At 41.3% G+C, this 16725-nt stretch overlaps 1 protein-coding gene across 1 annotated transcript in view; it reads left to right on the plus strand.

Annotated features, from left to right (window-relative positions):
• Positions 1-16725, plus strand: part of plxna1b (plexin A1b) — a 203582-nt gene that overhangs the window by 79277 nt on the left and 107580 nt on the right. Inside the window, 1 exon segment of the mRNA XM_032513838.1 lies at positions 13325-13465. Coding sequence (XP_032369729.1) covers positions 13325-13465 — 141 coding nt within the window.

Genomic DNA, 16725 nt, shown 5'->3' on the forward strand with positions numbered 1-16725 from the left:
AATTTTCACTTTTTTATCAACTGAAATGTAGCTGGTGAGGATTTTTATTTTTATTTTTTTTACTCTGGTTTATTGGCATTTCTTTAAACCAACCACAATCGTCATGGCCGGCATTAAGCTCCGCACGGAACCACTTCAAAATAGCCTCGGGAAGGAACTTGGGTTGTCGGAACGTGTACGTTCAAAAGTTGTTTTAGTCTTTACCATGCACAGATCTGAGGAGCAGGCATAGTCCTCATAAATTCACCAGCGTTTAAAATTCCAACTCAAAGAAAGCGGAAGGTAACGGACATCAGCGAAATGACATACATCCAACGGAATTTTATGCGGCACTGGAGCAATCCCGGAAGTGGAACGTTGAAGTCAGAGGTCAAACAATGGGATACAACAGTGTTCTTAACTTTTAAAAACAGAGGAGGCTATGGTTAAATGTTAATGTATCGTTGTCTTTTCCCTTGTATTGGCGTCACTTAATGAGTAATATCACGACTATAAGGGATTAAAAAGCACCTGGGACTAGGTCATGTCTTGGTGTGAGCGTGCACAGGGCTTGCACATCTGCTAAATGTCACCATGCATGTTCCACAGCTGTCCCCTTCCTCTGTGTGTCACACACACACACACACACACACACACACACACACACACACACACACACACACACAATATACAGACACACAATAGGGTCCAGTTAAAGCTTTGAATGTGTGTTTTCTCAGTGACTGTAGCAGCTCAGTCTCTTTTTCCCATCCTTCAGTTGTTTAATTGTTTAACTCCCGCTTGTCCTGGACTTTCACGTTTCTCTCTCTCTCTCTCTCTCTCCTCCTCTCTCTTCTCTCTCTCTCTCTCTCTCTCTCTCTCTCTCTCTCTCTCTCTCTCTCTCTCTCTCTCTCCTCTCTCTTTTGTTTAACACTTTCACACACACACACACACACACACACACACACACACACACACACACACACAACACACACACACACCCCCACTGTGTCAGTCATGCTCATTGTATTTGGTCAGCAGCAGCCAAGACTGTCCCTGTGGACCATTACAGCACACCAGGAGACTGGAATGAGTGGCCTTGGATTGAAAGAGGAAAGAAAATTGGAATTTAGTTGAGAGATGGAGTGAGAAATAAAAATGTTAAGAGGAGAAGAATGCTCAATGAACAACACAGGGATGAAGCAATGGAAGAAAAAGCGTTGAGAGTTTCAAGTACAAAAGAGTTTTGGGGAGGCGTGAATGCCACGCTCCTCCAACTCTCATTTGTGTTCCTGTCAGTGGCAGTCTTCCCACTTCTCCTTTTTCTCCCCTGCTCAGTTTCAGGGGTGGATTCCCCACACCAGGCCCAAACCAAAGCCAGGGACTTTCCTCTGGCACCTCCCCAAAAAAGAGTTAGAAATCTGTGCAAAAAAGAGGGTGGCCTCACCTGGGGATAGAGGGACAAGGAGATAAAATCGTAGTCAGCAGAGGAAACCCTATCATATTTTGGCTTGCCATACTGCAGGGACAGGCTTTTAGTTTGAGACAGAAACAGAAACTAATTTTGTCTTTGCTTGGGTGGACAAGAGAACTGGGCGTCTTCCAATATATTACACAATGTCACACAGTCATGTACCGTTGATACTTAAGCATATACTTTAGTTTTGAAAACCTACCCGCCCCCTCTCCCTGTCTAGATTCGGTACATTATTACTTTAAACCTCATCCATCAGTACATCTGTCTCTTCAACTCTCAGCAGAAGGCATTAAATTTAGCTTCATGCCAAGAAAAACAGAGACCTTGCTCCTGGACAAACACCAATAGAGTCCAACCGTGTTAAGCTAACAGCTGAAAGCCCATCAGACCTACAAATCACATCCTACATCACCATTAAACTCAAATGCATGACATATTTGGGTGTTTTTGATTCAAACCCAAAGTTAATTTTTCCTTTTCCCCCTCTTATGTGGTACTGACACATACATAGAAATTTTCATCGGAGCTGAAATACCGAACACAAATGTATCCAACTTTTATCTTAACCCTGACCTTACAGACACACTACAACATCCCAGTGTCTGGGATAAATTCACACAGCCACATAGACCCTTGCAATAATCATACATATCATATTAGGCTCAGGGGAAAATACCTAATCAAAGCTCCATGTAAACATCTCCTATATCCTCTGTGTCCCTCTTTAATTTATGTTTTCTATCTGTGGCAGGTGGTTCAGATAAAGGGGCTGAAATCACTCACGTAACTTGGAGGAGTCAATTGTGCGAACACCTTCTTTTGAATACACTGTGTAAACTCATTGGCCTGTTTACAAGGAGCTAACAAGCTTTATTTAATTAACTAACATTAAGAAAGCTAGCAAGGTAACTTTATTGGACAGAATTATAGGGGTGAGGTACCGGTACAAAACAGAACAAATATAACTTTCTTTTGACTGACTAGCATTTTCCTGGCTTGCTAGTGTGGTAGCCATTAGCTATTCAGCTACCTATGAGTAGTCCCTACATTATCAGCCTTCTGGCACTGCTTATTTCACAAAGAGTGCAGTTGAATGTCCTCTGCGACTGGGCCAGTAGGTCATTTATCAAACCAAAAGATCCCACAACAACTATTGCTGGCTCCGGCTTTTTAAAAAAGGCCGTTCACTGCGTTTTTGTTGTTGTATGTGATTGTAAATTAAATATATTTGGGTACAAACAGCAGTTTGAGCTCTGGTAAATTGTGATGGGCATTTTACACTATTTCCTAATATTTTATAGACTAAATGAGAAGAAAAACTAATATGAAGACTAAGAAAAGAAATAAGGGGTGTTAGAAAGTGGGTGGAGCAGTGTTTCTTACTGGAACACATTCTGAATAGTGTATCATGCTAGCACACTGCCACTCACTGATTGAACACACACGCACACACACACCACACAACACAACACACACACACACACACACACACACACACACACACACACACACACACACACACACACACACACACACACACACACACACAAGGTCAACCACTGCTGTAAATCGCTCTAAACCACGCTATAAAAGCTCATTTTAAAACACCATCTGCATTCCTTGTTCCTTACAACTGCCAGACATTATTTGTGTGTGTGTTCTGTCATTACTTTTCTTCCCCCTTAACTTTCTTTCATTTAAGCCACCAAGCCCCTATTGTTACCACCAACCTTATTCTTAATCTAAAACATCTTCTGTGTCACCAATTGATGTTGTGGTCTGCTGCTTTCTGTGCTTATCTTAACCTTGTTTACGTCAACTTCTCTCTTTCTGTTCTCTCTCAGTGTTTCTTTTTCTGTCATGGGTGTTTGTGGTGTGTGTAAGAGCTGAGTAAGGTTTTTTTGTTCTTTACTGCTTGTGTTTTGGAAAGACAGGAAGGGGAAGATACTGTTGAGAGAAAGGGCGAGAACTCAAAGAAAAAGAAGAGGATTAAGGGGTCAAGGAAAGTCTCAAAACAAAAATAAAAAGTAGGTGAAAGAAGTAGAAAGTGAGGAAAAAAGTCAAAAAAATGTCAGGAGAGGGTAAAATAAAAATGAAAAGAGGAAAAGATGGAGAAATGAAAGAGGCAGAGCGGAGGCAGGCAATTGTGGCCATGAATGGTTTGGCACACATTACGCTGAGGTGTGGTTTTGGCTTGGCTCCCATTAGCCTCTTGTGTTACATCTATTACAAACATCTGCACACACCCACACACACTGTTACATGACGGCACAGTCAAAACAGACCCATATCTTAACCACTATAGAATTCCTCTGCCATAATTCGGCTCTTTCCCAAGAAAGATGGAAATCACTCATCTCTCCCTCTCTCTTTCCCTAAAAGATGCTATTAGAGGCACCAGTGGCCATGTAATCACTTTGGCTCTCCCACAGGAAGACACACACACACACACACACACACACACACACACACACACCACACACACACACACACACACACACACACACACACACCTTGGTAATTACAGTTGAAGATTAGGTCTTATTCGTTGTGTAATCCTAGTGAATGGCTGACCTAGTCAGGAAATGGTGGGTCAAGCGATGCTGCAAAGAGTCACATCAAGAGTGGGAGTGTGTTTATGTTCTTCATTTCTAGAAGCTATTAATTGATGCCTTTTTAATGTGACGGATTCAGATTAACTCCATACTCACAAATGCACACTTGCATGAATCCAGTAAATGCAAACATTCTGCTACACATGCAAATTGATAGACTGTCTCCCACACTTTGTATGCACACACACACTTTCTCTCACACAAACACACCCTCCCCCACTCCCACACTCTCACTCAACACAAACACTCTACTCCCAAGCCGATCTCTTCCTGTGTTTGTATGTTCTCCACTTCTCTCTTCAAAGCCACATACACACTCCACAGATGATAGCATCAGTCCCCCCTCATTGCATTTAGCACTCTTCCCAATCTTTGTTTAGATTCCTACTGTCCTGTGTCTGATAAGGCCAACAGCTTGTAAGCATAGCTCTCAGTCAATGCGTTTACATGCAGTTTAAAAAAAAAAAGATTATATTTGGGTTAAGCTAATACCCCTATTTGTCAAACACCTTACCCCGGTTGAAGTTCTCATAGCCCGGTTAGCAAATGTAGTAACTCCCTCAGTAACCGGGGTAGTCCTGCATGTCTACACCTTAAACAGAGTATGATTGGTTTAAGCATATGCGCATGCTCCAACTGCCCCTCCACACTCCCCTGAAGTGTTTTTTGAACCGGAAATAATCATAATCCATAAGCACTGTGAGTCGTAGCTATGATACCATACATCAAAACAGCGTCTCCCAAATCAATGGCGGGCCGTCGGCAGCAAAGAGTCTGCGGTCCATCTGTTTTACAGCAGCGGAAACCGGGAGATGGCCAAACAGATTCAGTTTTGGGGCTGTCAATGCTGTTTAACTAACATTAATGTTAGTTAGCTAACAAAGTTAGCTTGCTAATTACACTGGTTACAGATATAATGAGCCAAACAAGTTGTAAGTCATCTGGCATGAACACTGTGCTTTTCTACGCTCTGACAAGAGAATGTAAATGAAACATTAAGTTGTTAAATTTGACTAATGTAGTGGTCATTTGGTGTAATTTTTACACAAGTTAACCGAAAGAAAAAGCGTACAGTACCGGAGGAAGAGTTTCTCCCGTCATTCTTCCCATTCTTCCACAGTCATGTATACGGGGAGAACTGGTATGACCTTATATTCACTAACCGGGGTTACCCGGTTGCTGCTGTGCATGTAAAAGCACTGACTTTGTCTCATGGTTAGGAGTGGTGCAAACATGTCGGTGCCAGGTTGATTTCTTTATGTGCAAGCACCCATAGCCATGTCAATATTAAATCTAGTCTTTAAGTGCATGCATGTTATATCTTTAACATAAATATCTTCTCAGCAGTCTTTGATGTAAATGTGTAATATTGTCTCGGTTGAAATATCCCATAAGGGATTTGTGTTGCGCCTCGATGTAAGAGGAGGTCTTTTCTCATTTGAATGGTGACACTAAAAAGGCGTTCAATTGGAAAGCTCTATCTTCAAGTCTCATCTTATTGTATATGATAATGTTGTGCTGCAATTTCTTCCCCCGTTTGCAAGACAGCTGATAAAATCAGTCGTAGTAAAGCACCTCTTTAGATGCAGTGCTATTCACACTTGCAGCCGTGTGTGTGTGTGTGTGTGTGTGTGTGTGTGTGTGTGTGTGTGTGTGTGTGCGTGTGCGTGTGCGTGTGTGTGTGTGTGTAACTCCATGCAGATGATTGAGTTAGTGTGATTTAGTGTTGGTTGGAAGATGAAATGCTGCCGCCGCGCCGTGTCTAGCAACTCGCTACACACAGTTATCCGAGGACGGTAAGCTAAAGGCATTTAATTTGGAGGGAAAGAGGAGGGAGGAAGGAAAGGTAGAGAGGAGGAAAGGGGGAAATGGAACACGGGCTGAGGAAGGCTGAGGCTGCAAGACATGGGTAGAGATAGAGGGATTGAGCAATGACAAGGTCTTTTAATTTTAGCGAGCATGAGATTTAAAAAGGCCTTAACAGTGATGAATAGGTTTAATTTGCTGTTAAAGTAGCTCACTTTCTCTCACCGTGTTTACACTGTATTGTATGCATGCATGTGCGCTTGGAGGATCATACCACATGTGGCTGGTGTCTTTGTTCCTTTTCTCTCTTTTTTGTTTTTTTTGCCTCTTCTTCCTCCACAGCCTGTTTTAGCTGTGTGTGTGCATGTGTGTGTGAGTATGTGACCTTTTGAAAGCTCTGCTGGTGAAAGGCCATAGGCTCACACATGAATAACCATGGTGTAGACATGTGGGTGAATACCAAAGCCAGTCAATAAGAGTTGGCATAGCAAGAAACCTGATATGACAGGATACACTGGATAACACAGCAACATATTTGAACTCAATGACGAGTGCTTGATGTAAGATATTTGATTGAACCTGTCAGGTGCAGCTATAAAAAGCGCTTCATTTAAAAGATACTTTTGTCACTTGTATTGTAAGATGAAGAAAGTGCTCATGAAATTACATGTTGACAACCAAATCTCAATTGACCTCACACTGTAACAGATTTTTTAAACGGAACTATATCTAATGTAGAAACATTAGAAAGATAAAAATAGATTAATTTTCTTTTTTTTAATGGAGCAGTGATAATGATAGACAATCACTTGAAAACCCATCAACGTATTTGCATTGGTGTCAGTAATGTGTGGTGGTGTGTGGAAGATGATTTGTTTTGCCACATACCTTCTTCATTCCCTCTCTTTCCTATTTCTAGGTTATTTAGTCTATCATGAGATAATTTACTGTATTTATTTCTATGAATAGACATAAATAAACATGTAACCTTAAGAAGCTAGGACTTCTCACCATAGTAGGGCTTCCTTTTATGCACATCCTATCAAAAATACAAATACTGTCAAATTTCACACCGATAAAGCCTGCTTAAACTAAAAGAGAGCCAAATTCATGATGCATCTGCTCTCCTTCCCAGACCTTAAAATAAATCCAGACAAACTCTGTGTTATGATAGCAGCCACACTGAAATTCCAATGTGTGTGTGTGTGTATGTGTGTGAGAGAGTGCGTGTTTGAGTGCTCTCCTACTCCATCATTGTCACCAAAGCTCTTTGTCTTTCTTGATGCTTTGAAGGAAAGGGTGTCTGACCCACATATGGTATAGGTTTACTCTGAGTGTGTTGGTGTGTGTGTGTGTGTGTGTGTGTGTGTGTGTGTGTGGTGTGTGTGTGTGTGTGTGTGTGTGTGTGTGTGTGGTGTGTGTGTGTGTGTGTGTGTGGTGTGTGTGGTGTGTGTGTGTTGTGGTGTGTGTGTGTGTGTGTGTGTGTGTGTGTGTGTGGGGAGAATGGTGGGGGATTTTTCCCATAGATATATCAGGGTAATCCCTCACACATGTGATGCTCCATCTGCTTCTAACTTCTTCACTTCTCACTTATTCTCACACACCACAGTCACTGGAGCTATAGGAGAAAAAGATTAAGTCTCTTTTGCCAGATAAAACAACTTATGCGATGTTCTTGAATCACTAACAATGCACAGCAGCAGTATGAGCGAATGAATGTAGTACTACCCACTATACTGTGTGTGTGTGTGTGTGTTTGTGTGTGTGTGTGTGTGGTGTGTGTGTGTGTGTGTGTGTGTGTGTGTTTGAGGGTACAACCTCATGTGCTTGTGGCCCTGTCCTCTTCTGTAATTAACTAAATGCCCTGAAACGCACGCACACAATTTGGTGAATTTGTTTTGTGTCTTGTCACGCTCAAGTTCTGCTAAGCTCACCAAGCAATAGGAAGTTACGTGAGTGATTTCAGCCCCTTTATCTGAACCGCCTGCCACAGATAGAAAACATAAATTAAAGAGGGACACAGAGGATATAGGAGATGTTTACATGGAGCTTTGATTAGGTATTTCCCCCTGAGCCTAATATGATGTGTATGATTATTGTAGGCGTCTATTGGGCTGTGTGAATTTATCCCAGACACTATGATGTTGTAGTGTGTCTGTAAGGTCAGGGTTAAGATAAAAGTTGGATACATTTGTGTTCGGTATTTCAGCTAAGATGACAATTTCTCTTGAAAAGTAAGAATGATAACACTAGCTTTTGAGCTTTCAGTCATATTACACCATCTGTATTATCAGATGGACAATGTTTGCCCATTCATCATAAAATTTACAATTGTTAATTTTTCCACTTTTTTGGAAAAATAAACAATTTTCTGTTTGTTTTTTTACTTTAAGAACTTCATATCATTTTACTCTTACCACACTGTCCATTTAGTAGCCGTTCTTGAGCTTTCATTCATATCACATAATCTTTAAAAGTAGATAAAATGCCTCCTGGATATAAATAAATCATGTCACTGATATAAATTGAATATGAAAAGCATTGACAACAGTAAGGCCCAGCTCAGTACAGCTAATATATAAGATATATATTACAATAGACAAGATCAGCCACATACTAGAGCCCACTGATAAAAAGTATTGCCATCTATTGTTCACTCCCTCACCCACTCCATCACTCCTTCTCCATAGTCCAATGACTGAAGGACCCTGACACTTTTCTCTCCACTGGTCATGTCCCACTTGCTGCTTTTCTTCATTTCCCCACACACACGCACCACACCACACACACACACACACACACACACACACACACACACACACACACACACACACACACACACACACACACACACACACGGGGTTCCCTCCACATCAAAGTCAGGAATGTGGGGCCTGCTACCATTATGCATGGGTAGACCTAGTTATGTCAAGTTCACCCCTCTATAAGGGTGTGTGTGTGTGTGTCTGTGTGTGTTCCTACATGCTATGAGTTAGCCAAGTATGCTTTTGTGTTCACACATCTACAAATCTGCTTTGAAATGTCAAAGCCATTACTGGAGCTATATGTTCTTGCTGGTGTGTAATGGCTCTCAGTCAGATCTGGGAACACCTGGACCATTTCATTCTGTTCCGTTCCATAAGCTGCTAATTCATTTTCTTGGAGTCTTTGAAGTCCCTGCTTAACTATTCTTTTCTTGATTTTTACTTCCCTCTACTTATTTAAATTTACTGCATAAAGCAATATTTTAATACAGTATGTTTCTCCTTCTTTTCTTTCACCCTTCTTCACTCCCTCATTCTCTTCACTTGTCCTCCTTCATTCTTTCTTACCTCTCTTTTTTTCCCTACCTCTTTTTTGTCCTGTAGTACATCATATAGCAATAGAGGACACACGATTGACAGTCTCTGTCTCTTTCTGCCTCTCAGTCCCTCACTTTCATGTACACATGCTCCATCAGTTGTCGCTTTCGACTATGACAGGCATCATTCTCATTGACGTGCCACTGTCTTATCGCCCAACTCTCTCACCTTCATACCGCCAGCCTCCCTATCAACAGCTAGCTATCCTTTGTGTCTATCAGAGCTAACCAGGCCTGCCTGGCACAGATAAAACTCTGCATCAGGGGATTTTGGGTGGATCGTTGGGTTTAGGGAGGTGTTAATACACAGATTTTATATTTTAAAAAAAGGATGTTGTATGAGAAGGGGGAGGGTCGTTTCTGTGTGGGGATGGATTTCATTTGTCTGCAATCTTTTTTTGTCATACAGGAATTATGCAAGGTTTCTGAGTATCATGAGGCATGTTGCAGACAGGGAATGTGTTAAGGATGGTAATAACATCCCTGGGGATGTTGGGGAATGTTAAAAATGGGCCACTTCATAGGAATGTACTAGAAGTTATTCCACAACGGGTTTCACTTATTTACCAAATTAGATATCACATTCCATGTTTTTCGAGATTCAAGATTCTCTCCAGATAGCACAGTTGTAGTGGAAAACACAAGTTAAGTAATACCTTCTTTTTTTTATTTCCAGTCTTGTTGATCTGAGAAACAACATTATCAATTCAGGAGGGAATAACAATTGTAGGTCATGGAAGATCTTTGAGTAGTAGTTATAAACAGCCAGGTTTGGAGTTTTACATCAGAGCCATTGCAAGACAAAGACTATAGGATTACCTACTGCAATTATTCATCTGCTATTCTTTGCATGTGGCTTTTGTTCCTCATTTGTCCCCACTCTGCTTTGTTTTCGTCCTCTCTATCTTTCTATGCTTTTCTACGTCCTACTTAAGACTGTGCTTCTAATGTGTTTGAAGTCTGTTAATGTTACATTATGCATGTTGACAAGAGAAGTAGAGATGGGCTTTTCTTCTGAAAACACAAGCACAGCATCATTCTATGAATACATCCATCAACCACGTAGCGAAAAGTTAAGCAATGCAGAGGAGACAGGGAGATAGGAGACAGCAGCAGTAGCGTCTCCAATCATCACTCACTATTGCATTGTTTTCTTGACATAGTTAACTTAACACTCATACTCTTACACATTCACAGAGTTGTGCATGTATACGCATTGTAAAGATAAACCTGTGAATGTATACAGATTTGTGCATCTTAATACACTACATGTGCTTGTAGATAACTGTGAAAACCTACACACACATGCACTGGCATGCAAGCTTACATGCACACATACATGATTGAACACACACATTTGTACACTTCTAAAAGAAGCTCTTAACTCTCCTTAACGTACAGCTCCCTCTCTTAACCTTATTATTAGATGCTAGTGCTTGTTTCCCAGGCACAGTAACTCAGTTTGATTCAATTAGATTGATGTCCTCCATCCATCCATCCATCCATCAATTCATCCATCCATCCATCCGTTTGTTCCATATTCCACAGTCCCTTGTTCTCTCCTTTCTTTCCATATTCTCTGGACAGTCTTGGCTGCAGCATGTGTGGAATAAATTGATTTGAGACGATTTATTACCTGTTGTTTTCACACCTCACCCACTATCACTCGCCCACTCTTCTGTTTTCTCTCTTTCTCACCTTTCTCACTCTCCCCTCACTTTGCTTTAAATGTTAATACTGTAAATGAGCAGCATTCTCAGAGAACAAGAAATGGAAGGGAGAGAATAAAACGTGAAAAAAGACAAGAAGGAATAATAAACGCCAAGTGTTTGAATCCATGTTTTTAAAGTGATTCCGGAATAAATGGACAAAGTGAGATCCGCTATGAACAGTTTGCACATTTAGGATTTTGTAGGCTGGAAGATGCATAGAGCTACACACAGATGGACAAAAACAGACGATAGAAAGCCTGACAGAAAGACAGACTTTTATTCTCATGATTATTGTGTGTGCCAAACCAGTCTAGGCTGACCGGTCATTAGCTAGTGAACTGGACTTGTGTGACTGGTACAGAGATAGATGTGTCTGCCAGCTGAAATGGTCTTTTTTGTGCATGAGAGAGAGAGAGGGAGAAAATGATGCCGGAAACTCACAAAAAAAACCCTATTCTTTCATCTTTGTGTGTGTCAGCCATCAATTTTCCTTATTCTGGTTGTCTGTGTTTAAATATTATGTTGACGTGTGTGTGTGTGTGTGTGTGTGTGTGTGTGTGTGTGTGGTGTGTGTTTATGTGTGCTCATTGAGATGTAAACCATCAGTGAATAAAATGTATCTTTTGTTTACGGGCCCATTATCTAGAAAATAACATCAATATTTCCCCCATCTCCAGTGCTTCATCGCAGCCTTATGAGCACTTGCTTTCTTTTTCTTAGCTCCTTTTTCTGGCGCACACACACACACACCACACACACACACACACACACACACACACACACCACACACACCACACACACACACACACACACACACACACACACACACTCGGGCAGTGAGAGATAATGGGATTGTTGCCCCTGGTTTCTTTTGTTGAGATTGTAAATTCACTATTTCATTGCAAAGTGTGCGCTCAGCGTCCACCCGTGCAAACATGTTTGTGTGTGTGCATGTACATATCTGTCATAACACTATTATTGTATGCATATCTGCATATCTATCTGCGTGTGTGTGCCTGTGTCTGTGTACCTGTTTGTTTTTTTTCTTATCATCTATCGTGTGTGGGGTGTGTGTGTGGTGTGTGTGTGTGTGTGTGTGTGTGTGTGTGTGTGTGTGTGTGTGTGTGTGTGTGTGTGTGTGTGTGTGTGTGTGTGTGTGGTGTGTCTGTATCATTTTCCAGCTAGTCATTGCCTACTGTCTCTTCCTTGTCACTGTGGGCTGATAGCAGTGCGAGTCAACAAAGCTCAGTAATGGAGAGCTGATACTTGCCCTCCCCCCTGTCACTCTGCACTTTTCATTTGCTGCCGAGATGACTTTGGCTCACAGCCGTCCCCAGCCAAACAATCTCCTATCTGCACCATTACTTTCCATATCTGGGCAAATTATTCACAATAGATCACAAAGAAAATTTGAGCATACACACATTAGTGTATGTGTGTGTTTGTACGCTCTTGCTCGCTTGTACTGTTAAATACTTTGTCTACAGGTGTATTGGATGATTACGTTTTCATTGAAATCCAAAGATAATGTCTCACTGTAATTATCTCTGGGCTTCATAGAGGACCACACTGTGTTCATACATGCCACTTTGTGACATTTATTCAGTTTTAAAATGATTTTTATTAGTTCCTACCAGGTGCTGAATAGAACTGTTTTTTCTACAGATGTTATAACACCATTATCCAGTCATTAATGTTCCTTGCCAAGCATATACCCCTGTAATCAAATCTGTGTTAATAATGTCAGTAATGATACTAAAATTCAATACTGCAATTCACACAGCCCTTCAATTGAGCCGTTGGGTCTGTAAAGCAGGCTCTTTCCAAAATGTTGATAATTCCACACTGCCTTCCACTATAATAATAACCACCTGTTACTGCTGAAGTAAATGCATTCCATATTCCCAGCTGGAAAACCATACACAGAGACTACAAATTCACTGGCTTTCATCTGTCTCAGACATTCCTCTGCCATGCCCTTCTATGTGCCTTAATTGTGAAAGTTTTCACTGTAAAGCTGCTGGTGATAGGTGATGTACAAGGAGTTGTTCACTCAGACTTAACCATTGCCAAATAAATGTGGATCTTATGGATATCAATTATCAAAATATGAACGCAAATACAATATTGTATATCGCTCTGCTCTACATTATTTTAAATTTAACATGAACAGTTCTTAGTTAGATAGTACCTGATAAAACCTTTCAAGATACACTAATTGCTGCAGGATCATAGTTCTGTTTGTAAATCTTGTTATGATTTGATACTATGAATAAAATTGAATTGAAATTGACTAACACTTTGGATATGTTCAAGTACTTTTAAAAGATTCTTATAAGAGTGTTGATTATAAGAATTTTATTTTCCTCTGTAGATCTTGGTAAACTCTGTGAGTCCCAACCGTCCAGCGGTGCTCTACGAGAAGGTGACTGTAAGCGAGGGAGGAAGTCCCTTACTGAGAGACATGCTGTTCAGCCCAGACCAGCAGTACATCTACACGCTGACTGACAGACAGGTGAGTTCAGTGTTGGAAATGCACACACAAATATGCACACATTAAGACATGCATGAACACAAAAACTCCACATACACTGAATATATCTTTTTTTGTGCAGCTGTGGTGCGAGAACAAATGACTACATACTACTCTACTCATATTAATGATACTAGACTACATAACAAGTCACATGGAATCAGAATCAAATGTGTGACATTCTAACATGTGGTAAACACAGGCTGTATGTGTGCTGTTATGATGAGTGCATGTATCATCATTAGCCTCCATATCCAGCATGCCTCAATACGGCACAGGTATGGGGCTTACAATGCCTCGTTAACAACAGTTTTATTTGGGTCAACATCACATACATTTACACCAATGCAATTGTTATGTCCACCACAGCAGTCTAGTACCAACTGTTCAGATCTCACCCTCATTAGCCATCAATGTATATATTATATATAAACCCTCCTACCCTGTACAATCGCAACAACTCATCCACATACACACACACACACACACACACACACACACATACAAACACACACACACCAGCTACACACATAACAGCCATGATGGTTCGCTAATAAGCAAGAAATTACACACACACACACACACACACACACACACACACACACGGAGTGTTATAGGTTACGTGTGTGTGTGTGTGTGTGTGTGTGTGTGTGCCTGTGGTCATTACCAGCCCCACTACTGGTGAGGGCTGTGTCTACTTTGATGCTGAGTTGGGGGGGGGGAGGCAAAGTAGAGCGTGTCGCATCTCTGTTGCTCCCCAGGCCCAGCTGCTCCCCTTGTTTTTCTGTCTCATTAGTGTGGTGAGTGAAGGAAGCAGAGATGGAGGGAGGGCTGGGGGTGGTGGAAAGTGGGGCTGTACATGATGGGAATATGTCTGTATTTAATAGATCTAAAACGGGCTTTGGAAAATGCTTGTCTGATTAAAAAGGGTGAGATATGTGTCTGAGGTCTGTTTAGTGAAAGTTGTTTAAGGCAAGGCGAGTTGATTCCGTAGCCTGCTAAACTAAAGCATGGCCATAAAATGAAATCCTTTTTCCTTTTCCTCTATTGTTATACACTTTTTGACCTGATTCACTTGTCTACATAATGATACTTGTGCCTGCCCCACAAGTCGTTAGAAGGGAGGTGATGAACTGCAAAGAAGAAATGCAATTTTACCAATTATGTCGGTTCAGTTTAATTATTTTCATAAATTTAATCTCAATTACTGAATCAGGATTATCAAAGAAAATCACGCTGTATGGTAGATAAATCATCACATGGGCCAGTTGGAAGTAGCATTAGCTTTTAACCCTAGTGTTACTTGCCTTGTGATGTCTACACATATATGTGATGGAGTTTTTGTTTGACATTGGCCCTCATTTATCTATCTAGTGTAGAAACCAGCGCAGATATGAGCGCAGAAATCATTTTACGACAGGCTTCACGTGGGATTTATGAAACGTTCGTATCACACAATCAGAGCGTAAGAATTGTTGTACATTGCTAAGTGCAGCGGCAGGAAACGATTGTAATTTAAATATCACGCCCCAATATATACTCTGTTTTGAGGCCTCGCCCCTACAATTTACGACATGGCCAGACATAATCCGGCTAAGAAGCGTCACTTTTCAGAGGTGGAGATTGAAACCCTGACATTAGGTTTATTTGCACTAATGTGTGTACTATTTGACAGCCTAAAAACTGGTATTGAAAGCAGTAGGAAGAATGCAGAATGGAAAGTGCTTTGAGTGTCTATGACAAAGCGCTATATAAATATAATGAATTATTATTATTAAAGAGATCACTGATGAGGTCAACAGTGTTGCCGCAGTAAATCAGACTCCATGTGAAGTTTATTTAATTTATACATCCTTAACATATGTATGTTATAGTCTAATAGTAATAAACAGGATTATATTGCAATCTCTCAGGCCTACATGTAAGTGTACCTATATTTAAATAAACACACAGTATCAGAGTTTTTGCAGTGTTATTTTATTTTACTTGTGTTTTTGTCATTAGTCAGAGACGGGCTACTGTAAGCTGTGAGGGGAGGGGCTGGAAATACAAGCCGAAATATGTCGGCCAATGGCAGATAGAAATCGTTCACTTGTGGCCATCACCGTGACCATGTGCACTGTTGTACCGGCGCATAGAGGTCTTCTAAAAGAGCCACATCTACCTTTGCTAAAAAGTGATCAACTGATGACTTCTCCTGGTAAACTAATTATATGCTGCACCTCAAGTCCACACTGATTTGAAAACTTGTGTACACGAGGTCAGATCAGACGTGAGATTTTTCTCGCAGCCTACGCTCACGTTCAAATTAATAAATGCCTTGCTTTGCGTAGGAATTGTTGTATGCCCGTACTACACCTGCTTTAGGTCATACACATGTTTCATAACTGAGGGTCACTGTTTTTGTGACTTGGTGGCCTGCTCCACTTTATGTTTGCAGCTAGAGCGGCTAAGGGCATGAGGGACACACCCATGCAACCATTTACACTCAAGGATGTTCTGTCTTCATCTACCTCACATCATACCCTTTTCTTCAGAACTCCCCCCATCATGTTCACATACATTCTCTCTCTCACGCATACACCTTCATCTCGCTGTGTGTTTGATCCCCACTAATGGTTAGCAGGCTCAGGTTAAGCAGAACGGGGGGCTGCGGTTGCCAGTCCTCCTAGCTAAACCCCCTTTTCAGCACTAATGACTAGTGGGGGCAATTCCCGTCTTTCGCCCTCCATCCTACCCTCATCTTTATCCCTCTGCCCTTCATCTATCCTGCTATCCCTACTTTTATAAATTCATGCACGCAAAACCCCTACACACACATACACACACACACACAACACACAACAAACACACACACACACACCACCACACACACACACACACACACACACACACACACACACACAATGCTCCCATGTATCCTTCTAAGCCAAATTGAGTCCTCCCTTCTCTACTGCCTTCTACTGATCCCATTCCCATGTTTTTAATGATCTCCTACTATCGCTGCTGCACCCCTCTTTTCTCTCTCTCTCTCTTCTCCTCTCATTCTCTCTCCTCCTCTTTCTCTCTCTCTCTCTCTCTCTGACACACAAACACACATGCACACAGTCTCTTTCGTAAAGGAGGCAGAGGTGGAAATTGGGGAATTGATGGTGGTAGGGGCCTGGTTTTGAGCTGGAGCAGGGTGTCACTGTACCACACAATCAGACACCACACACACACACACACACACACACTAGTAA

The sequence above is a fragment of the Etheostoma spectabile genome, chromosome 4 (assembly GCF_008692095.1).
Source record: "Etheostoma spectabile isolate EspeVRDwgs_2016 chromosome 4, UIUC_Espe_1.0, whole genome shotgun sequence".
Classification (NCBI taxonomy): domain Eukaryota; kingdom Metazoa; phylum Chordata; class Actinopteri; order Perciformes; family Percidae; genus Etheostoma; species Etheostoma spectabile.